At 39.3% G+C, this 25,075-nt stretch overlaps 1 protein-coding gene across 1 annotated transcript; it reads left to right on the forward strand.

Annotated features, from left to right (window-relative positions):
* The first annotated feature begins 3,658 nt into the window (after nucleotides 1-3,658).
* sox18 (SRY-box transcription factor 18) lies at nucleotides 3,659-5,938 on the forward strand. Its single transcript, XM_028451966.1, has 2 exons — nucleotides 3,659-4,130; nucleotides 4,789-5,938. The coding sequence occupies exons 1-2, from the start codon at nucleotides 3,797-3,799 to the stop codon at nucleotides 5,826-5,828; spliced, it is 1,374 nt and encodes a 457-aa protein (XP_028307767.1). The 5' UTR covers nucleotides 3,659-3,796; the 3' UTR covers nucleotides 5,829-5,938.
* Nucleotides 5,939-25,075: the final 19,137 nt, after the last annotated feature.

The following is a 25,075-nucleotide window of genomic DNA, read 5'->3' on the forward strand; positions in this document are numbered from 1 at the left end:
AAACATAAGGTTAGCCACAGGTGTAGGAAAGTTTATGGTTGATGATAATTATTGCACAATGTGATTTATTTTTAGGTTGACATATTATTATATCATGATTTTATTTGGTGTCAGTGTCATTTATCATTAATAACTTCTGTAAGAAATAACAGTTCATCATTATATTATTTTCTTATAGCTATAGGAGCCATTGCTAAAGAGTCAAAGAGCCACATGAGGCTCCAGAGCCACAGGTTACAGACCCCTGTCCTAGGGGTACACGTACCCCAGTTTGGGAACCACTAGAATATACAGAAATCTCACAAACATTTTTAACCTAGAGAATATATGTAATATAAAATGTATTTAATGTTAACCTATCAGTATGATTTTAGTTAAAAAAACCCATACATAATATACATATTTATATGACCTAATACTACTGTTATAATAAATAATTTAACTTTAAAACCTCCACATATTAAACATGAAATCAAATCCCAGTAGTTTATTAAATCAGTCCAACTATGATGTGTTACTGTATCATCCTCAGGAGATGATGATGATGATTGTTCATATCTACAGTGATGTTCTCCTGAGGATGTTTGACCGTGGGAAACTGAAAACTCTATAAAGATGAACATTTTTAGTGTTAGAGCAGCTCTGGTGTGTGTGTGTGTCTCTACTCTCCAACAGTCCCTGAAAGCACCACACACACACATCCATGTACACAGGACACACACACACACAGAGAGTGGGGGTCCTACGCAGACCCCACCACCACGATGTTGCTGGCCTTGGTATTTCCTGTGTTTTATTGTGTGTGACGGTCTGACAGACATGTGTCTAATGTTCTGGTCATTTATCTATCTATAAAAGACAGAAACGTCTGTGTGTGTGTGGAGCAAATATCTCCCCGACGCGATGTGAGTTCGACCTGAAACTTAGTCAACGGGTTCCAAATACACCAAGTGTGTGTGTCTTTATTTTGGAGCAATTAGGTGAAGCAAAACGGTCAAAACATTAATTTTATAATTACGGCTCCCTCAGTAAGAGCGCGGTATTGAGCGCTCTACTTCTGGTTCCGCGTTCATGACGTCACTGTGTCACAGTTTGTTTGGGTTAAAAAAAAAAAGTCAATATTAAAAATGTTTTTGTACTGCTAAATATTTCATGGTGATTTAATATTATTCCCGTGATTCCAAACTTCTTTTAAATCTCGGGTCACGGGCTTCACTTCCTCCTTCGTCTCCATAACTGTGGGCGGTGCCTGTGCTGACGTTCGTTAGTCAACATTATCGCAAACTATCTGGTTATTCAGACAGAAGAATGTAACGTTTTAGTGAGTGGATGTGTCCATAACACGGCTCTACTATGATTATTGTTTGTTCTGAGTGTTTCTTCTTATATTATTCTATGTGCTAAGATGCTAGCAGCTACAATGTAAACACACACACACACACAGTATTTATAATAAAAATATACTAAATGAGTAAAATAAAACAAAAAACTAAACAATAATTATACGAAAAATACACAAAAAGACAACTGAAAGATAAAAAATACACATGATGACTTCAAAAAACATACATTACAGAAAAATACAACACAAATATGAAAATGGCTCAAAATACACAAAACTAAATATTTATACAAAAAATACACAAAACTAAATATTTATACAAAAAATACACGAAACTAAATATTTACACAAAAATACACAAAATGACTCCAGAATCACTACAATGGCAACAAAAACAATAATTATACAAAAAAATGCACAAAAACACAACAGAAACACACAAAAATAAGCAATTATACCCCTTATGCTCCCACATGAATGCATACTTCCGACGGGCACTGTACTAGTTTATGTAAATACAGAACAAACAGCGTTCTGTTTTGGCTCAGTACGAGACGCACCATTTAATGGTCAAATAGGGAACAATTCCTATAATTACGATAATTTTAGATGCATTTCCTAATTAATACAACATGTACTAGTGCAGACATAAGCAACTGGCAGCTCGGGGGCCAAATGCAGCCCTTGGTCTAATGTGATGCGGCCCTCAAAGTAAATGTACAAAATGACAGAAAAATACACAAAACAAGAGCAAGATAACACAAAAAATTAGAAAGAATTACAACATTGCAAGAAAATACAGTAAAAGACGAGGAAAACATGCAGAAAATACTCCAAAAGCACTCAAAACTACTACAAAAATGAGCAAAAAGCAACACTAATACACACAGTTACTCAGAAAAATATACAACATTACAGAAAATGATAGCAAAAGTACACAAAAACATAGAAATATGGAAAAATTACTCCGACAATGCAAAATAGCAGCACAAATACACAATATGACTGCAAATAAACATGTTTTAGAAGAAAAATACAAAAACGACTATAGCAATGCACAAAATGTCTGACATGTTGGTTTGTTTTCAAGTAAGTATCATGCAGTGAGCGTAGACTGTGCAGTGAGAAGCCAGGAGGACAGTAGAGGCAGTCGCTATGATGAGGACGACTGGGATTGGTTAACTCGGTCAGTCAATCAGAGTAACTCAAACTACGGAAATATAAGCGTGAGAATGGTCAAGTGTGGTGAGAGAATGCGTCAAATTGCGTGACTGTCACACTCAAGGGGTGAGGCTTGGCAGCTCTGGCACATAATAGTTAGCTTAGCATGTAGCCACCAGTCCCACATGTTAGTTAGCTAAGCATGTAGTCACCAGTCCCATATGTTTGTTAGCTTAGCATTTAGTCACCAGTCCCACATGTTTGTTAGCTTAGCCTGTAGTCACCAGTCCACATGTTTGTTAGCTTAGCATGTAGTTACCAGTCCACATGTTTGTTAGCTTAGCATGTAGCCACCAGTCCCACATGTTTGATAGCTTAGCATGTAGCCACCAGTCCCACATGTTAGTTAGCTTTGCACATAACCACAAGTCCCTGATGTTTGGTTAGCTTAGCTTATAGCCACCAGTTAGATATGTTTGGTTTGCTTAGCAAGTAGCCACCAGTCCCACATGTTTGATAGGTTAGTACAATGCTACCAGTCCTACGTTCGGTTAGCTTAGCATATAGCGGCGCTGGCCGAGCAGGGTCAAAGGCTGAAGGGGCGGAGCTTAGTTATGACATTCTTAAAGGCTTGAAGTAAAAATCTGAAAAACCCTGAATATTATAAATAAATAAAACCACTTTGTTGCTGCTGCATCATTGTTTCAACACTAACCACTAACATACACCACAGCATGACTCCGCCCCTTATACACACACACACACACACATTGCTCCATTCTCAGTTGGATAAAAACAATGGAAGTGCTCTGATTACGTGTGTGTGTGTGTGTGTGTGTGTGTGTGTGTGTGTGTGTGTGTGTGTGTGTGTGTGTGTGTGTGTGTGTGTGTGTGTGTGTGTGTGTGTGTGTGTGTGTGTGAGAAAGAGGTGGGAGACAAAAGTTTGTCCCTCCCTCACCCTTTCCTCCTTTGGACTGTAGTGTGTGTGTGTGTGTGTGTGTGTGTGTGTGTGTGTGTGTGTGTGTGTGTGTGTGTGTGTGTGTGTGTGTGTGTGTGTGTGTGTGTGTGTGTGTGTGTGTGTGTGTGTTGGTCAGGGCGGGGTATAAATGCACAGCGTGGGTTGGTGAAACCAGGCCACCAGTTGTTGACAGACGTTCCTCTCACTGAGGAACAGATCACATCCCTCCATGCTCTGCTCTGGGATCTGTTCTTTAAACCCGACTCTAAAACATTTTTCTGTCAGAACTTTTCAAACTGAGGCTCCTGGACTAAAAGTTGGATCGTACTCCTGGAATGAGTTCATTAGACCCCAGCGTGTGCAGGGAGGACATGATGTGTCCCAGAAGGAGGTCTATCACTGACCTTTGGACCTCAGAACCTCAGAGTCCAGCCTCAGACCCTGAACTGGGTTTGGACCACAGCGTGTCTGAGGACCACCTGAGGACAGCAGAGCAGAGTCCTGACACTGGAGCATCTGGGACGGGTTGCGTGGACTCAAAGGTCACGGAGGTGGAGCAGAGGATCCGTAGACCCATGAACGCCTTCATGGTTTGGGCCAAAGACGAGAGGAAGAGGTTGGCGGTTCAGAACCCAGACCTGCACAACGCTGTGCTCAGCAAGATGCTCGGTAAGAAGAACACCAGGACAAGTGATCAATAGATAAAGTTCAACAAATAGAAAAAAAAATAATTAATGATAAGTACAGAATTAGGGCTGGGACTTTATCACTTTAATTTTGATTCATAAATTATAGAAAAATAACGCCCAAAAAACAGTGTGAAACATATCACGAATTCCAGGTATACACATAATACTGATGCACAGCCCACAACACAATAAACAGGAGAACCAGAGAAGAAGTCGTTGCTGTGCTTTGTGGGCGTTAATTTTAGTTTAAATAAAACATTAGATGGAAAATTAAAGCCACGTTGTGTGAAAATTGTTACATTTACATGTTTAGCATTCAGGTGCTAGCTGCTACATGTTTAGCATTCAGGTGCTAGGCTAGCAAAGCTCCACTATTCCACAAACTCTTTCTCTAACATTGTTTCACACAACGTGGCTTTAGTTTTCCATCCAATGTTTTTATTTAAACTAATTATAACGCCCACAAACAGGTTCTCCTGTTTCTTGCGTTGTGGGCTGTGCATCAGTATTATAGGTATAATTGTTCCAGCCCTAATAATAAGTGAAGAAGCGTAAACGTCTTCAGAACTTTCTGAGGTCAGAGTTCAAACATCTCTGCAGTGGGAGGATCTTCTCAGTGAGTGTTTGTGTGTTCTCAGGTCAGTCGTGGAAGGCGCTCTGTGCCACAGACAAACGTCCCTTTGTGGAGGAGGCCGAGAGGCTCCGCCTCCAGCACCTCCATGACCACCCCCACTACAAGTACCGCCCTCGCCGCAAGAAGACCACCAAGAAGCTGAGGAGGGTGGAGCCAGGCCTGCTGATGCACGGCGTCTCTGGAGGTTCTGTTTACGGACACGCCCACCATCAGCATCACCAGCACCTGCTGCCCACCAGGGGCCACTACAGGGACATGCAGGGGCCCCTGGACCTGGACTACGGCCTCCCCACCCCTGAGATGTCTCCTCTTGACGTGGTGGACGACAGGGTGGGGGAGTCCGTGTTTTTTCCTCAGCACATTCAGGATGAGGCAGCAATGGGGGGATGGGGCGGATACCATTACAACCAGCAGTGCCCTGCCCACTACAAGCAGAGCCCCGCCCCCCTGAGTCCTGCTTTGAGCTGCAGCAGCAGGACCGTGAGCAGGAGCTGCAGACATGGACCTGCTGACACTAAACTCAGTCCACTGGTCGCTCTCAGGAACCCTGTCATGGTCCCGCCCCTCATTCCTGACTCCGCCTCTTTAGATTCCTACACGCCGTCACACATCAACCTGTCAGAGCCAGTGAAAAGCCAGCAGGCAGCACTGAACACGCCCCCTGTTAGCTACTACAACCACATGTATGGAAGCTCCTCCCCATTCCCTCCATCCCACCTGGGACAGCTGTCTCCTCCCCCTGACTCCTCCCCTTCATCTTGCTCCTCTTCCTCACTTCCTTCGTCCACGTTCTCCCACGCCGTGCACGGCCCCTCCTCCTCTGCTGAGTTCTGGTCCGAGGTTGACCGCCACGAGTTTGACCAGTACGTGACCTTCAGCAGAGGTCAGGAGGACACGCTGAGTCAGCGTGGGAATAACGACAGGGACGGTGGCATTGGGCTGATGGGTTTGTGCGATGGCGGCGTTAGTGTTAGCAGCACGCTAATCTCTGCCCTGTCCGACGCCAGCAGCGCCGTTTACTACAGCGCCTGCATCACAGGGTGACGACCTTTGACCTCCAGCATAGCTGCACCATGACATCATCAGTAGATATACATCAAGCAGGACAGCAGCTCTCCAGGAACACACAGAATAAAAGGAATAAACACACATTTAAACACTTTTATTTATTTCTCTTATTAACACACGCACCAGGTTTGGGGTCATTTATAATTGTTATCGTGTAATTATTAATCAAATACAACATTATGATGTTATTGTAATTCAAATTGTAATTGAAAAAATCTGTTGCTGCTGTAATCATAATTTCATTGTAATTGAGTTCAGATAATTGACTGTAATTGTAATTGTCATGAAAATTCTATTAAAAAATGGTAATTACAAGTTAAACGCAAACCTATTACAATATGTTTGATATCACTACCTGTCACTTCTCTTAAGGTTCATTTTACTTTTGTCGAGGGCTACATTATAAATATTAATACCAATATATTCTTTGATTAGGAAACCTAACAAGGTAATCAATAGATGATAGATCATATTTATCACTAAACTGTCTGGACTTGAACTGTTTTCCAACCACTGGATGTTTGAGTGCTAGAGCAGAAGCTAACAACTTGTTAACGTTTAGCTAACGACTAGCTAACAACTAGCTAACGACTAGCTAATGACCAGTTAACGCTAAAGTTTGGATTGTGTAGGTAATTTACATGAAACATGTTTACACTTTATTTAAGAGGATATGAGAAGTATTTATCAGAGCTAAAGGTGGACCAATCAGGATTTAGCTCATGATCACTCATTGATCTGGGAACACTATTTCTCATTGAACTACGTCAACGTTGTGACTCTACTCTCTAACGACTCCTCCAGTTTCTTTCACGCTTTCATTCCCACATTGAGCCACAAAGCTCCCATTCCTTGTTCTCGATCCTCTACAGACGGCAGAGCTGTTCCCTAAACCGCCCTCGCCTGTGTCTCTATCAGGGCCGACCCACGCCACAAACATCTTCAAATTCATTCCTTCATTTTTATCTTAAACAGTAACTAAACCCTTAGAATTTATTCTGACCTGCCACTAAGGAGGAAATTAAAAAGAAAGCCTTGATTATGGGCGGGGCTTCTGGATCAGTTAAGCCACGCCCAGTCTAAACATTTAAGGGGGGGGGGGGGGTATTATGAAAAATCGAGTTTTTCAAGATTTATATCATGTCACTATGTCATTCCCTCATTAAAAACATATGTTCATTGGTTCATTCATGTATGTTTGAATCATCTTTAAAAACTCTGATGACATCATTTTAGGTGTAAATAAGTCCTCCTAGGAACGCCCCCACCTCCTGGAGACGCCTCGGACCTTTCGTCACCACTCCACAGCAGAGCCCCTCCCCTTCCTATGTTATTTTTCTTAGTTCAGCCCACGGCACCCGCCTCCACAGATTTAGCTTTTCATTTACTTATTTTAAATACTTTTGTAAGAAACCCATGGCTTATGTTGTCTGTACTCATTAATGTACGCATTCAAATAAAAAAATTAAAATGTAAATAAAACTCGTACCCCTCCCCCGCTTCCAGCTCCGTCAAAACCGCTGCAGCTGATAGATAACTGTTTACTCTGCTCATTGCAACAGCTGAATGTAGATTAATAAATACACAGTGATCCCTACTCGGGACTATAGCGCCATAGTCCGGAGTATACTGCCATGCAGCAGCAGCAGCAGCAGCAGCAGCATCAGCAGCATCAGCAGCATCAGCATCAGCAGCATCAGCAGCAGCAGCACTAGCAGCAGCAGCAGCAGCAGCAGCAGCAGCAGCAGCAGCAGCACTAGCAGCAGCAGCAGCAGCAGCAGCAGCACTAGCAGCAGCAGCAGCAGCAGCAGCAGCACTAGCAGCAGCAGCAGCAGCAGCAGCAGCAGCAGCATCAGCAGCAGCAGCAGCAGCAGCAGCAGCAGCAGCAGCAGCACGGGTTAAGGCTAGGATACACTGTGCGATTTTTTTCAATCGTTGTTCTCAGCTCCAGCTCAAACTGTGCGACTCATGTGCTGAATGTTCTCAGCTCTGACACCATCTGACTGTTCACACTGTACGTTCATACACAACACGTCGGGGTCTGGTTTCCGGAAATGCAACGTACAAATTAGAAGAAGAAGAAGAAGAAGAAGAACTCTAAAGTGTCGCTATTAAAACAGACGAAGAAAGAAGAAACCAGAAGTGGAGACACTCACAAATCTCCTCAAAAAGAGTTTAAAAAAGAAAAGATGGTGATGTGATGGACCAGGTATTGGCAGAACAGACGTGGACAGTACAGTCCGTCAATTTTACAGCTGTCCTACGGTGTTCACACATGCGCACTGTGAGCGTTTACGGTAAGACGGTCCGTGGCACTGCTTCATCTGTGAGATACCATCACAGGGACAGACTAGATGTATAACATGTTAGATTTCCTAAAAACCTATGAATGTTGATCAGGAGCTGGTTATGAAGTGTTAATCACTTATCGTGACCCCATGTATACTACTACATGTATACTACATTTAGTAGTATACATGTAGTATACACCATGTACACTACACCATGTACACTACAGCGTGTATACTACAGCATGTATACTACACCATGTATACTACATCATGTATACTACACCATGTATACTACACCATGTATACTACACTATGTATACTACAGCATGTATACTACAGCATGCATACTACACCATGTATACTACACCATGTACACTACACTATGTATACTACACTATGTACACTACAGCATGCATACTACAGCATGTATACTACACCATGTACACTACACCATGTACACTACAGCGTGTATACTACAGCATGTATACTACACCATGTATACTACAGCATGTATACTACAGCATGCATACTACACCATGTATACTACACCATGTATACTACACCATGTATACTACATCATGTATACTACACCATGTATACTACACCATGTACACTACACTATGTATACTACACTATGTACACTACAGCATGCATACTACACCATGTATACTACACCATGTATACTACACTATGTATACTACACTATGTATACTACACTATGTACACTACAGCATGTATACTACATCATGTATACTACACCATGTATACTACACGATGTATACTACACCATGTATACTACACCATGTATACTACACCATGTATACTACAGCATGTATACTACACCATGTATACTACACCATGTATACTACACCATGTATACTACACGATGTATACTACACTATGTATACTACACAATGTACACTACAGCATGTATACTACACCATGTACACTACAGCATGTATACTACAGCATGTATACTACACGATGTATACTACACTATGTATACTACACGATGTACACTACAGCATGTATACTACAGCATGTATACTACAGTATGTATACTACACCATGTATACTACACGATGTATACTACACTATGTATACTACACGATGTATACTACACGATGTATACTACACCATGTATACTACACCATGTATACTACACGATGTATACTACACTATGTATACTACACGATGTATACTACACCATGTATACTACACCATGTATACTACACCATGTATACTACACTATGTATACTACACGATGTATACTACACCATGTATACTACACCATGTATACTACACCATGTATACTACACTATGTATACTACACTATGTATACTACAGCATGTATACTACAGCATGTGTGTGTGCGTGCGTGAGTGCGTGTGTCGGTGACAGATCTTCGTCCGTACGTTAGCATTCCTCACTATGATAATCATTCTAATGTATTGTAGTGATGTAAAAATGTAGAAAGTATATAAATACAGCACACAGAAAAACAGAAGTAAACATCCATGTGTGTTTGTATTAGTACTGAAGGGGGCGTGTTCATGGGCGTGTCTGACTTGGAGTTTTGCTTTAATTTTTCCCTGATAAGTTACAGCTGTGACTGTAGCGGAGCGTGAGTGACAGGATGCTGTCTCTACACACATTGGACAGGGCAGGGAAGGGGTCCACAGGTGATAGTTTTTATAGGAAGGGGCGGAGCTAACAGTGACGGTCCAATCACATAACAGAATCTTGTTCTCAGCCAATAGAAAAATAAACTCTAATGTCCTGGTTTCAACCCATAGAGGGCAGTCTCTCTGCTTTAGGTTCAGTTTGGGTCTCGACCCGTGGTTGAGGAGCGATGGAGGGTCGAGATCTCCTACTTTTTAAAATCAGAGTTTTGAGATCCAGTCGTCTTTAGAATCTCACAGTTTGAATGAATTCATCTCAGATAAACTGAAGAAGACGAGATGTGTGTGGTGTTCAAACCAAAGTCGTTTATGGTTTACTTGATGCCAGTTTCTGTAAATGATTGATGCACTCAGAGTTTTGTGTTAAAACGTGTTCAGTGAACGACTTCCACTTGTTTTGTGTAAAATTGTTTTATTATAAATAACGAATATTTGAATATTTCTCTTTGCACTGGGTTTACTGTGTTTGCTGTAGAAATATGACACGACTTATTAAAAGAAATGATTAACTGGTTTAAATTCAACTAAAGGCTGTTCTTTGTCTTTTCATAAACTCTGGTGTGTTGGTGGAGGTAAATAATTGAGTTTGCAGTTGAGAGATCCCTAATTTCATTTTTTTTTTTTTTTTAAATGGAAACATTTAAATACTTAAAAAAATAAATGAATTTTATATATATATATATATATATATATATATATAAAACTGAGAAATTATGCCATTAAAAGTCAGATGCAATATTTATTTTCTTTTTAATAAAATCTGAGTATTTCAAATTTGAGTATGTGAAAGAATAAAAAAATATTCAAACAGCCGGAACAAATAAACTAGCAAATCAAAGTTTTAAATCACCCAGAATCAATATTTTTGATCGGTTTTATTCACAATATCCAGTCACTTGTTCATTATTCTTTTAATGATTTTTACTGAAAATTTCATTAAAATCCATCTATTAGATTTTTAGTGACTGATCACAGACAAACAGATCAAAATGATTAAATAAAGGAAAGGAACAAAACAATAATTCTAATAATAATAATAATAATAAAGTTACATTTTTAAAAGAGCCAATTGTAAATTTTACAGCAATTACTAAATGCAAATGAAACATTGATCTACAACATCATCAACTCTTATCCAATCACAGGGAGGAGCTTTAATTGATCATTTAACTCACTCTGCTTTGATTAGCTTGAAGTCATCCCATAGTTGCCATGGTTACGTATAGACTTCCTGTTTTAAGGCATCTTCCTTTTTCAGCAGAAGTCACGTGTGGATCTGGAGTAAAATGGATGGATGGATGGATGGATGGATGGATGGATGGATGGATGGATGGATGGATGGATGGTAGTGCTGTATAAAGGCTCTGCCCACAACCATCTTCAGATTTTATTCATTTGTTTGAATTCCCAAATTAATAGATATTTTTTGTGAAGCACTGTTGGTTTGTTATGAATTCATAAACTGATTTGTTTGATGGTCAATTACACGTTCTTTTAGTATATTAGTCCTTGTTGTGGGTGTGGTCTGTTACTGAGGATGATAAAGTGTTCCATAGATTAATCATAAAGTGTAGTTTTTATAACCTGAGGTGGAACCAAACCCTGGTCTTCCAGTAGACGTCCGTCCTCCAGAGTTTCCCAGTAAACAACCATCCTTTCCAGCCCCGTTTTGTTTAAGCTGAGGGAGGGAGACGTCAACATCTGTAGCCACTGTAAAGATCTGTGTTTGTGTTCTTTCAAAGGCTGAGCTCACATCTGCTTTGAGTTACACTTTAGTCCATGAGACGCTCATTTAGAGCCACCGCGACGTCCACGACATCCACAACGTCCTCTGAGCACCAGGAGGGACTCATTCCTCCTGTTCACACACAGCAGTGTGGTTTCCATCTGATTAACAGTGACACACACACACACACACACACACACACACAACCTCTATCAACTATTCAGCTGACGTTGTCATAGAGAATGGTATTATACAGTCACATAGTGAGTTATTATGACAAACAGCAACATTACGCTAACACCGGTAGGGTTTACAGGATTCATTCTGCTCTTAAATGTGTTGTGAAGAACTTTTTAGTTTTAAAGTGTTTTTTGTAGAAACATTCACAGTAGAAATGTAGATAGTTCATACCTAGATCACTTCTCTATTAACAACTCTGATCAACTTTGGCCTCCTGCAGGCCAGCAGGATGGTTGTTCTATCTGAAGTATTATCTACACAATCCTGGATTAGAGCGATGTTACATTAGAAAAGCTAAGTTTAACTAAGTCATTAGGGTTAAAGTGTAAGAATTTACAGAGGTGTCATTATTTTCTAATTATTTATTTACCATTATTGTCGTGTGTGTGTGTGTGTGTGTGTGTGTGTGTGTGTGTGTGTGTGTGTGTGTGTGTGTGTGTGTGTGTGTGTGTGTGTGCGTGCGTGTGTGTGTGTGTGTGTGTGTGTGTGTGTGTGTGTGTGTGTGTGTGTGTGTGTGTGTGTGTGTGTGCAGTGAGGTCTGCTTGCATCTCATTGTGTGACTAGTGTGGTATGTGTAGATGTGTTTTGTATGACCTTATTAAAAATCAATTAATAAAACAGTTAAAAAAAGAAATGCAGCTAGCTAGCTAGCTAGCTATCAGATAAAGACCACAGCAGAGCTAACTGGAGCCGACGCCTCCGTCATAATGACAGCAGTTATGATACATTTCCCTGGATTGTTTTTGTGCTTAGTTATTGTTTCTATTTATAGACTTCATGACATTTTACTGGTTACCATGGTAGCAGCAGTAAAACACAGTGCACTGAAAAAACCACAGATATTGTGCTAGCTTTGTGCTGTGAGCTTTGTGCTAGCTTTGTGCTGTGAGCTTTGTGCTAGCTTTGTGCTAGCTTTGTGCTGTGAGCTTTGTGCTAGCTTTGTGCTGTGAGCTTTGTGCTAGCTTTGTGCTGTGAGCTTTGTGCTAGCTTTGTGCTAGCTTTGTGCTGTGAGCTTTGTGCTAGCTTTGTGCTAGCTTTGTGCTGTGAGCTTTGTGCTAGCTTTGTGCTAGCTTTGTGCTAGCTTTGTGCTGTGAGCTTTGTGCTAGCTTTGTGCTAGCTTTGTGCTGTGAGCTTTGTGCTAGCTTTGTGCTAGCTTTGTGCTGTGAGCTTTGTGCTAGCTTTGTGCTAGCTTTGTGCTAGCTTTGTGCTAGCTTTGTGCTAGCTTTGTGCTGTGAGCTTTCATTAAAGGAGAATAAATAGAAAGAAAAAGAGATTGTCATGTCATAAGGCTAAAGGTTACATTCTAGTTGTTTCTAGTTCTATGTGTTTCATATGAATAAGCCTAGATTTTAAATATTTATGATATCTTTATCATAACTTACCAGAATTTACCTTTGTCTGCTTTTGCGATTCAAACGGTCATTGTTACTTATTGTACTGCGCTATGAGCCTTCACTGTACATATTATATTATAGTTATTTATTATGCTATACCACGTCACCCTCCACTGGATATATAATTAGCTGTAATAAACTATATTTTAGCATTTTAGAATGCTAATCATACTTCTGTGGTTATTTTGGTGAAAGTGACTCAAAAGTATTGTAACACTTTACAATTCATAGACAGTAATATTGTAATGTAACTAATTACTTTTAAATGACTGTAACTACTATTCCATCAAACTCCTGAAGTTTGCAGACGACACGACCACCATCGTCTCATCTCTGATGGAGACGAGTCTGACTACAGGTGGAGACAGACCGGCTGGTGTCCTGGTGCAGCCAGAACAACCTGGAGCTCAACGCTTTAAAGATAGTGGAGATGATAGCAGACTTCAGGAAGAACCCAGCCCCCCTCACCCCCCTCACCCTGGGAGACTCTACAGTGAGCTCTGTGGAGAACTTCTGCTTCCTGGGGACCATCATCACTCAGGACCTCAAGTGGGAGCTGAACATCAGCTCCCTCATCAAAAAAGCTCAGCAGAGGATGTACTTCCTGTAGCAGCTGAAGAAGTTCAGTCTGCCAACAAAGATGATGGTGAACTTCTACAGCTCCATCATCCAGTCCATCCTCTGCTCCTCCATCACCATCTGGTACCTGCAGCTACGGCCAAGGACAAGGCCAGACTGCAGCGTATCATCCACTCTGCAGAGAAGGTCATCGGCTGCAATCTGCCCTCCCTCCAGGACCTGTACGCCTCCAGGATTTTGAGGCGTGCAGGAAAGATTGTGGTCGACCCCTCCCACCCCGGTCATAAACTGTTTCAATCTCTCCCTTCTGGTAGGAGGTTTAGGTCCATCAGGACCAGAACCTCCAGACACAAAAACAGCTTCTTTCCCTCTGCCACCATCCACATGAACACACCCCAAGTCACCCACTGAACCCCCCCCCACCCCCCACCACCTCCATGATGACATTATCTGCTGCACTGTATATATATATATATATATATATATATATATATATATATGTTTATATTTATCCTATTTATCCTTTATTCTCTATCTATCCTTTATTTATCCTCATCCTTTATATTTATCATTATTATTATTATTATTATTGTTGCTGAATTGTTCTTTGTTTTTTATTTATTTATTTTTGTTGTTTATTTTGTGCACCAACTACCAAGACAAATTCCTTGTACTGTCCTTAAAACTGTACATGGCCATTAAAACATTTCTGATTCTGATTCTGATCAATCATTAGTCAGAGGATGATTTACTACTTTCTTACACAAACACATCGCTACTATTTGATGACACGTTCACACTTTGATGATGAATTTGACACGGCACTGAGTTGGAGAAGCCACGCCTCCAGGAAGCTCTCTGTCGTGATTGACATAAACAGACACGCCCACAAAGATGAGCATGTCAGCATCCTTCACACAGTGCTATGTCTGTATTTACTACAGTCTATGTATCTACAGGTGAAGGCCCCGCCCCCACACTCTGTTTATAAAGCAGCATGAGCTCAGCTACAGAGTGGGCGGAGCCATCATCTGGCCCTACGTCACCGTGGGGGGAGGAGGAAGTCAGTGTCCTGTTTATAGACACGCCCACTCATGAATATGCATAATTAGGATGTAAATCAGCCTGTTTGTGTAGAGTTGGTCAGAAAATGACTTTTCAGAGGATCAAACTCTGTGAAAATAAACCTTTAATATGATGTTTTTGTGCTTCTTAGAACAAAAGTAGATGATGGTGAAAATAACATGATATGAGAACTTTTAAATACTAGTGAGAGAAAATCTCCTCCAGGCTCAGAGAGAAGGAGGAGGGGTTTGGAAAACAGACGGGGTTTCCCCACTCCCCATGTCTGTGTTTCCAATAGTCCACATGTGGTTATGGTGTGTGTGTGTGTGTGTGTGTGTGTGTATGTGTGTGTGTGTGTGTGTGTGTGTGTGTGTATGTGTGTGTGTGTGTGTGTGTGTGTGTGTGTGTGTGTGTATGTGTGTGTGTGTGTGTGTGTGTGTGTGTATGTGTGTGTGTGTGTGTGTGTGTGCGTGTGTGTGTGTGTGTGTGTGTGTGTGTGTGTGTGTGTGTGTGTGTGTGTGTGTATGTGTGTGCGTGTGCGTGCGTGTGCGTGTGTGTGTGTGCATGTGTGTGTGTGCGTGTGCGTGCGTGTGTGTGTGTGTGTGCGTGTGTGTGTGCGTGCGTGCGTGTGTGTGTAGTAGTAGTAGTTTAGTTAGTGATCAGCTGACACTAACACACAAACCGTTCACCTGGGGGTGTATTGGTGTATCATCAGTTCAGTAAATGTAATATAACATTTACTGGTTCAAAATAATAAAAGCATGATTTTAGTCTTTAAATAAATATGATTAAAAACAGACGTTAACATTAGTGATGATGACATGAAGCAGTTAAAGTTAAGCAACTTTTTCAATGATCCACAGGGGATTCAAACCCACAACCCTCCTCCTTAACCCTAAGGAATAGTTACCAGCACAAACCAGTGAGTCATCAGATAAAACGGACACCAGTTGAACTGAAACACTGTAAAATAAAAGCCACAAACACAAATGGAAACAGTGAAATATGAACAATAATATCATCTCAGAATAAAACTGTACACAGAGCAGTTTGTACTATTTCAGTAAAAATATAGTTTTTAGATAATGTTTTATCAGCACCACCCATTCTAAACATGTTACAGTGCGTTTATTCATCATGTGCATCAGTTCACAACGTTCGTTCAGGACGCACACACTACGCCCTCTGACTCAGGGGGCGGGGCTATAACACCACAAACCCCACCTACATTAGATCCTCAAAGATCCCAGATTAAGAACTAAAAACTCTCCTGATTGGAGGTGATGTCATCGGGGGCGGGCCCCTTTCTGACAGGAAGTCAAGATCTCAGCTTCATCCTGTTTCCTGTCTCTGTGTAAAGTGTTTACTTCCTGTGACGGAGAGGTTGTTTTTAACAAATAAACACACACCGCTCAGATTAACAATCAGGAAATCAATAAAAATAAAAATAATTCAGTGGGAACTCAAAAATAAAGTTCCATTTTTACAGCAGATTTAGATCATATTTTACATTGTTTAACTTATTTAGAAAAATGTAAGAAGAAAAAAAAATGATGAATGAAAAATGAAATAATCTTTGTAGGGTTAGGATGATGAAAGGCATTACAGTCGATCATGTGACCTGTTCCTCACAGAAAGCACACAATGACCTTTGACCTCAGCGAGACGTTCCAGGGCTGCACATGTGACCTTCAGGTCTAACACGTGGATTCTTCTGTTTCCTCCTCATTCATGTTGTTTGTTCTAGAAAGAATTCATGAGCAACGCTCTGAAACTGACAGCTTTCATCTTATTAATACATTAACATTAGCATTAATGAGTCAAACAATTGACGTCTTCCATGTGATCAATGATCTACTTTTGTCCTCCTGTGTCTGTATTTGTTTCTTATGTTGACGCTACATGAAGGACAATCTGTTCACAACTATATATAAGTTTTTTCTTATTACATCTATTCACACACATTTAATTACAGTACTTTTTAAATCTGGCGCCCTGTCCAGGGTGTGGCCACGCCCACTGCCCTATGACAGCAGGAGATAGACTTCAGTATGGAGTACAGTACTAGACTTTACTAGTGATGCAAAAGGTCACACATTAGCATCATATACTAATGAGTAAATTCAGTAAATTCTCATTGGCTTTCAAAAGTATTGCAACCAATCAGGGAGCTGGATTTGGTTCTAATCCCTCCTACGATGATGTATTTCCACATGTTACAGATGTGTGAGCAGGTCACTAACCATGGTCACTTCTATTTTCTGCTCCATGACTGAGTTTTAAAGATGTGTATTTATCTTTTTGGCCCTGGTTTAGTAAATGTGTAGTCATGTGACTGAGCTCAGAATAAACAGTGTGTGTGTGTGTGTGTGTGTGTGTGTGTGTCTGTTTGATCCATTAAATCAAATCAGTTATTTTGACAAATAAAAATACAATAAAAATAATAAATGTATGTAAAATATGTTTTTTTATGCTGAGTAATGAGTGCAGACTGTATAAGTTCAGCTTTTTATTGACAGTTTCTCTGGTTCACCACATCCTGTCAACAGATCCAGTTTCAGCTCAGAATGTAAAGACTGGCTTTGGTTTTGATGGTGGCTTTTTAGTCTCCACACTTCTCTGGGAATATTTCACTGGTTTCACATTAAAATGCATATTTTCCTGTGACATGTTGAAAGAATCTGATGGAGGTTATGAGACGTGGTGTTAGACGTGTGTGTGTGTGTGTGTGTGTGTGTGTGTGTGTGTGTGTGTGTTGTGTGTGTGTGTGTGTGTGTGTGTGTGTGTGTGTGTGTGTGTGTGTGTGTGTGTGTGTGTGTGTGTGTGTAAAAACACTGGCTCTGATTGGCTACCATGAACCATGACTCACTACAGCTGTGTATGAAACCAGGGATGTTTTCATATCACAGTTTATTTAATCAATACATGTAACGCACCACATTGAACGATCAGTTAGGAGATTTAAAAAGTGGTGGATTTAATTAAAAATAAGACTCTTGGATGATAAAACACTATGGATGTGTAACCCACCCAAAAGTTACTGTTGTTTGATGTGTTAAGTATTCAGCATTTATAAATACATATTTAAGTTTTCAGTAAATCATTAACAAAGTATAAGCTTTCTATGTCAATGTGTAAGTAGACAAATGTGGTGGGGTTATATCCTTATTTTATTTATTTATTTGTGTCAATTTTCTGATTATTATTTTTTACGACACTTTACAGCCACATCCTGTAGGTGGCAGTGTGACTGTGTGGTTACTGTGGAGTCAGCTCTATTTAACACTAAAGAACAAGTCAAAACCTGGTATTTTAGACGCTGTGTCTGAAACTGTGTAGTTATTATGATCACATGGACTGTGATGATGTTTACCATCATGAAGACCTGTGGCTGTAGGTTCTCAGTGCTTCAGTACAACTGGATTTTATGTCTCCTACACCAGTAAGATGATGATGATGATGATTATTATTATTATTATTATTATTATTATTATTATTATTATTATTATTATTATTATTATTATTATTATTATTATTATTAACACTTTTGACTCAGAAAACCACTCCTAAAAAATGATTTATTTTCAATTACTAAAGCTGCAGCTTTTTTTGTATTTTATTTTTTCTGGACAGGTTTTTATTTTATTTTATTTTATTTTATTTTACTTGACTTTGTTTTATTTTGTTTTGGGAATAAATTGTGACGTTGTTAATGCAAAACTTTTGGAAATTATTCAAATAATAATTTTGGTTGAACAATCTAAGCTGTTTATGTCTGTGTACATTTTTCTCATTTTCTGCAGCCAAAGATTAATTAGTTCGTTTTGTTTTTCCTGAACCACGACATCATTTCATCTCGGCTGTGGCTATTCAGGCCCTCATTGGCCAGTTTAGGTGTTGTGATAGGTGCACCGCGTGACTTAAAGTACAGTCAGTTTTATTTTTGCTCATATATATTTTTAGCTACACTGTGAACCCTTTTATTTTACCTCTAACCCAGGAAATACCGTCACATGTATGTATTTGTTTTTTTGTATATGTATATTTAAAGGTGGAATTTGCTGTGTTAAATATGTTGAAATGAAAACATATATGACAAAAGCGGGATTCAAACCCACATCAGCTGAAGGTAGAATTCTTGAGTTTTAGACCACGTTGATAACATGTGGCTGGTGGAGCCATGTGAGCAGCAGGGGCGCTAGAGGAGTGGCCATTAAAGGAGGCTGTAATCAGCTGTGGAGCTGTTTCATACCCTGCAATATCTGGTTTTATTGTTCATTTCATCTGCTCATCATATCTGACCAGAAATCATCGCCTTTCATTTGCTTTATTCTTTGGTTACCATAGCATCCACTCCACACAGCACGTGTAAGCCAACGACAAAGCGCCACTACATAGGCACATTACTCTTATGTAGAAAATGTACATTTCTGTATCAATAGACACTTTGTTTAATGATCCAGACCTTGAGTTTAAAGTTTCACAAATTTTATTTAGAACCAATTACAGATGGAGGTTCAAACTGAGCCTATAAGTTAAGGTAAGATTCTGGATCAGTAAATATCATTCTGTTTTTGTGTACATTAATGTAAGTGTAAATAGATGTTTTTAATGTGTGAGATGTTTAAGAACAGTATAGTCTGTTCATTTAAACTGTGTGTATTTATATATATTTCTCTCCATTACTTTCATCCAATGTAATGACAATATGCAGAGTGGACACGCCCCTCTCTGGGCATTAAAACCATGACCCTCCAGTTTCCATCATCTGGTCTAAACCCATCACTTCCACAGACATCATTAGACCATGTGATGCACTTATGTAGTGAAATATATGATTATTTAATGTTCTGTAAGCCCTGAGGTTTTTTTCTCCATACTTTTAATTTCTATGAGATGTTTCTCATTGTACAATTATTATATATGTTTCAACCACGTATTGTTATAATACATAATAAAAGTGATTGACTAGTCACCACTTATTTTACATTGTTTTTAAGTCTTGGTATTAAAATACTTTAACAATAGTGCAGCCCTGCACATCATTGTTGTCCCTATACAGCAATAATAATAATAACTAGAGCGCACGACTCGGCCGCAGGTTTCACGGAGCCCATGGAATTACGTCACGAAGGATGACGAGCTTGTGGCGATCAGGAGAGTCTGGAGTTTTGTATGTGCAAAGTTTGGTGCTGATAGAGCTTAACCACTAGGAGGAGTTAGAAAAAGTAGCTTTTTGATGTGTAGTGATTTACAAAGGGAAATATGCCGTGGGCGTGGCCTATGTCAGAAGATGCGACTCTATGTACTCTATGTAAGGAATACGTAGATATAAAGTTTATGAAAATGTGATTTAAAATGTAAAAGTTACAGCCCAAAACATGTTTGCACCCATTATAGCGCACTTTTTGGTCTGTGTGCTCTTCTATAGTTACCCTGTACATTTCACAGCCCTCAACATAATACTTGAGCTGAAATAAATGTTTGTTTATAACTAACATATAACTAACATTAACTAACATATAGCTAACATATAGCTAACATATAACTAACATATAGCTAACATATAACTAACATATAGCTAACATATAGCTAACATATAGCTAACATATAACTAACATATAGCTAACATATAACTAACATATAGCTAACATACAGCTAACATATAGCTAACATATAACTAACATATAGCTAACATATAGCTAACATATAGCTAACATATAACTAACATATAGCTAACATATAGCTAACATATAACTAACATATAGCTAACATATAGCTAACATATAGCTAACATATAACTAACATATAACTAACATATAGCTAACATATAGCTAGCATATAACTAACATATAGCTAACATATAGCTAACATATAACACATAGCAAACATATAGCAACATATAGCTAAACATATAGCTAACATATAACTAACATATAACTAACATATAGCTAAACATATAGCTAACATATAACTAACATATAGCTAACATATAACTAACATATAGCTAACATATAGCTAACATATAGCTAACATATAACTAACATATAACTAACATATAACTAACATATAACTAACATATAGCTAACATATAACTAACATATAGCTAACATATAGCTAACATATAGCTAACATATAGCTAACATATAACTAACATATAACTAACATATAGCTAACATATAGCTAACATATAGCTAACATATAACTAACATATAGCTAACATATAGCTAACATATAACTAACATATAACTAACATATAGCTAACATATAGCTAACATATAACTAACATATAGCTAACATATAGCTAACATATAACTAACATATAGCTAACATATAACTAACATATAGCTAACATATAGCTAACATATAACTAACATATAGCTAACATATAGCTAACATATAACTAACATATAGCTAACATATAGCTAACATATAACTAACATATAGCTAACATATAGCTAACATATAGCTAACATATAACTAACATATAGCTAACATATAACTAACATATAGCTAACATATAGCTAACATATAGCTAACATATAACTAACATATAACTAACATATAGCTAACATATAGCTAGCATATAACTAACATATAGCTAACATATAGCTAACATATAACTAACATATAGCAAACATATAGCTAACATATAGCTAACATATAGCTAACATATAGCTAACATATAACTAACATATAGCTAACATATAGCTAACATATAGCTAACATATAGCTAACATATAGCTAACATATAACTAACATATAGCTAACATATAACTAACATATAGCTAACATATAACTAACATATAGCTAACATATAGCTAACATATAACTAACATCAATCAATCAATCAATCAATCTTTATTTGTATAGCGCCAAATCATAACCAATGGTATCTCAAGACACTTTACAGTAGAGCAGTCTTAAGGACGGACTCTTCATTTTATGGATACACACATATGCATATATACGTATATACACATACATATGTATCCCACACCCAACATGAATTCATCATGGCGGCAAGGAAAACCTTCTGTTAAGCAGCAGGAACCTTGTGTGGATCCCATTCCTATGATGAACAGCCATCCACGTTATGCTGTGTTGGGTGTGTGCAGAGGAAAGGGTGGAGACAGAGTTGTTGAGACTCTGTAACTCCACACTGAGGATCCCACGGACCTGCAAGACAAAAGCCAGAAGGAGAACAGGAGCAAACACACAAGGGAAGAAGCAGACATAGAGGGAGTGTTAGAGAGAGGAATGGGACCCTCTCCGGTCCCTCTCTAGCCTAAATGACCTCTCTCTTAACGCCCTCTCCAACCTCTCTCCAACCGAGCATGCCAGACCCCCCCCCCCCCCCGGCAGTCTATGCCTATTGCATCTTAACTATGAGCTATGAGCTGGTTCCTAACTATAAGCTTTACCAAAGAGGAATGTTTTGAGCCTAACCTTAAAGGTAGAGAGGGTGTCTGCCCCCCGAACCGTGGTTGGTAGATGGTTCCAGAGAAGTGGGGCCTGATAACTGAAAGCTCTTCCTCCTATACTACTTTTAGAGACAAATGGAACAACGAGTAGTCCAGCATTTTGAGAGCGTAGTGTTCTGGGGGGATTGTATGGCACTACAAGCTCCTTGAGATAGACTGGTGCCTGTCCATTTAGGGCTTTATAAGTGAGAAGAAGAATCTTGAATTCTATTCTATATTTTATGGGAAGCCAATGCAGAGAGGCTAATACAGGAGTAATGTGATCTCTTCTCCTAGTTTTAGTCAGTACACGTGCTGCAGCATTTTGAACCAGCTGAAGTGTCTTAAGCGACTTGCTCGGGCAGCCTGCTAAAAGAGAATTACAATAATCCAGTCTAGAGGTAACAAAAGCATGGACTAGTTTTTCGGCGTCGCCCTGAGACAGGATAGATCTGATTTTAGCAATGTTACGGAGATGAAAGAAGGCAGTTCTTGAAGTTTGTTTTATGTGAGAGTTGAAGGATAAATCCTGATCAAATAGAACCCCAAGGTTTCTAACAGTTGTGCTTTGTGCCAGAGTAATGCCATCTAGGGCAGTTAGGCTAGCATAGGTTTCTCTAAGGTGTCGCGGGCCCAGTACAATGACCTCAGTCTTGTCTGAGTTGAGAAGAAGAAAATTTTGGTCCATCCAGGCCCTAATGTCCTTTAGACAGGCCTCAAGTTTAGATAGCTGATTTGTCTCACCTGGCTTCATTGATACATACAGTTGGGTATCATCAGCATAGCAGTGAAAGTTAACAGAGTATTTTCTCATAACATTACCAAGGGGGATCATGTAGATACAGAAGAGGATTGGACCTAGCACAGAGCCCTGAGGAACCCCGTAGCTTACTTTAGTGTACACAGAAGACCTATTATTCACGTGTACAAACTGGTACCTATCAGATAGGTAGGACTTAAACCAGTTTAGGGCAGTCCCTGTGATTCCAAGTAATTTCTCTAATCTCTCTAGTAGAATATAGTGATCTATAGTGTCAAAAGCTGCACTAAGATCTAATAAAACCAGCACTGAGAGTCGTCCTTCATCTGAAGCCCAGAGTAGATCATTAGTTACTTTAACTAAAGCAGTCTCTGTGCTGTGTTGAGCTCTAAAACCTGACTGGAAGTCCTCGAACAGGCTGTTGTTTTGAAGAAATTCACAGAGCTGAGCCGCCACAACTTTCTCAAGAATCTTTGAAATAAAAGGAAGATTAGATATAGGCCTGTAGTTTGCTAAAGTGCTGGAATCAAGAGTAGGTTTTTGAGAAGGGGTTTGATTACAGCTACTTTAAAGGACTGTGGCACGTAGCCTATTGATAGGGATATATTTATTGTCTCCAACAAAGATGGGCAGACCAGGGGAACAACTTCTTTAAACAGCTTAGTTGGGATCGGATCTGAAAGGCAGGTCGATGGTTTGGAGGATGAAATAATAGAGTTAAGTTCCTGAAGTCCTATATGTGTGAAACAGTTTAGGTTAGGCCTATTTACATTTAATGGTACAGCAGGCCCAGGTGAAGGCAGGGAGTGGCTAATTTTATCTCTAATCTTATGAATTTTATGGTTAAAAAATGTCATAAAGTCCTCACAGCTGAGGGCTAGAGGAATCATGGGCTCAATAGAGCTCTGACTTTGTGTTAGCCTGGCTACAGTGCTGAAAAGGTACCTCGGATTATTTTTATTTTCTTCAATTAGTGAGGAATAGTATGTAGATGGACTATGTCGTAAGGCTGTCATGTATTTACTATGGCTTTCTTGCCAAAGTATTCGTGACTCCTCTGTTTTATTGGAGCGCCACATTCTCTCTAATTTACGGGTTGTTTGTTTGAGTGTGTGAGTTTCAGAGCTAAACCACGGAGCTTTCCTCTGACCTTTAATAGTTTTTTCCCTCAATGGGGCAATTGAGTACAAGGTGGATTTTAGTAGACTAGCAGAGCTATCGACAAGCAGATCCAGTTGAGAGGGGTTATAATTAATATCATAGTTATTTATTGGATGGTGCACTGAGTTTAAGGCAGCAGGCATGGCCTCTTTAAATTTAGCCACAGCACTATTGGACAGATTTCTACTTGTAACTATTTTATTGCACAGTGCGAGATCCTCTAGGATAATGTTAAAAGATATTAAAAAGTGATCTGATAGCAGAGGATTTTCAGGGTAGACTTTTAGTTCATTAATATCAAGGCCATATGTTAGAACAAGATCAAGAGTATGATTTAAACGATGAGTAGCTTCATTAATAGTTTGAAAAAAGCCAACTGAGTCTATTAGGGACATAAAGGCTGAGCTCAGGCTATCACTATCTTTGTCCACATGGATATTAAAATCTCCTACTATCAGTATTTTATCAGAACTGAGGACTAAGTTTGATATAAACTCAGAGAATTCTGATAGAAATTCAGAATAAGGGCCTGGAGGACGGTAAATTATCACAAATAAGACTGGCTGGCAGGTTTTTGATTTGGTATGAGATAAATTTAGAACCAGGCTTTCAAAGGAAGTGTAACTGGCCTTTGGTTTAGGATAGATTAGGAGAGAGGAATGATAAATAGCTGCTACACCACCTCCACGGCCTATGTCTCGTGGCATATGAGTATTTAAATGACTGGGGGAGTGGCTTCATTTAAACTAACATATTCATCTTGATACAGCCATGTTTCAGTTAAACAGAATAAATCAAAGTTATTTTCTGAGATAAGGTCATTTACTAGTAGAGATTTGGATCTCAGTGATCTAATATTTAA

This window comes from Gouania willdenowi, chromosome 7 (assembly GCF_900634775.1).
Source record: "Gouania willdenowi chromosome 7, fGouWil2.1, whole genome shotgun sequence".
NCBI classification, from domain to species: domain Eukaryota; kingdom Metazoa; phylum Chordata; class Actinopteri; order Blenniiformes; family Gobiesocidae; genus Gouania; species Gouania willdenowi.

Bases quoted from the DNA above. Each gene is read 5' to 3' on its own strand.
- sox18 (XM_028451966.1), top strand. From the start codon at position 3,797: ATGAGTTCATTAGACCCCAGCGTGTGCAGGGAGGACATGATGTGTCCC. The intron at 4,131-4,788 runs GTAAGAAGAACA...GTGTGTTCTCAG, and splicing joins TGTGCTCAGCAAGATGCTCG to GTCAGTCGTGGAAGGCGCTC.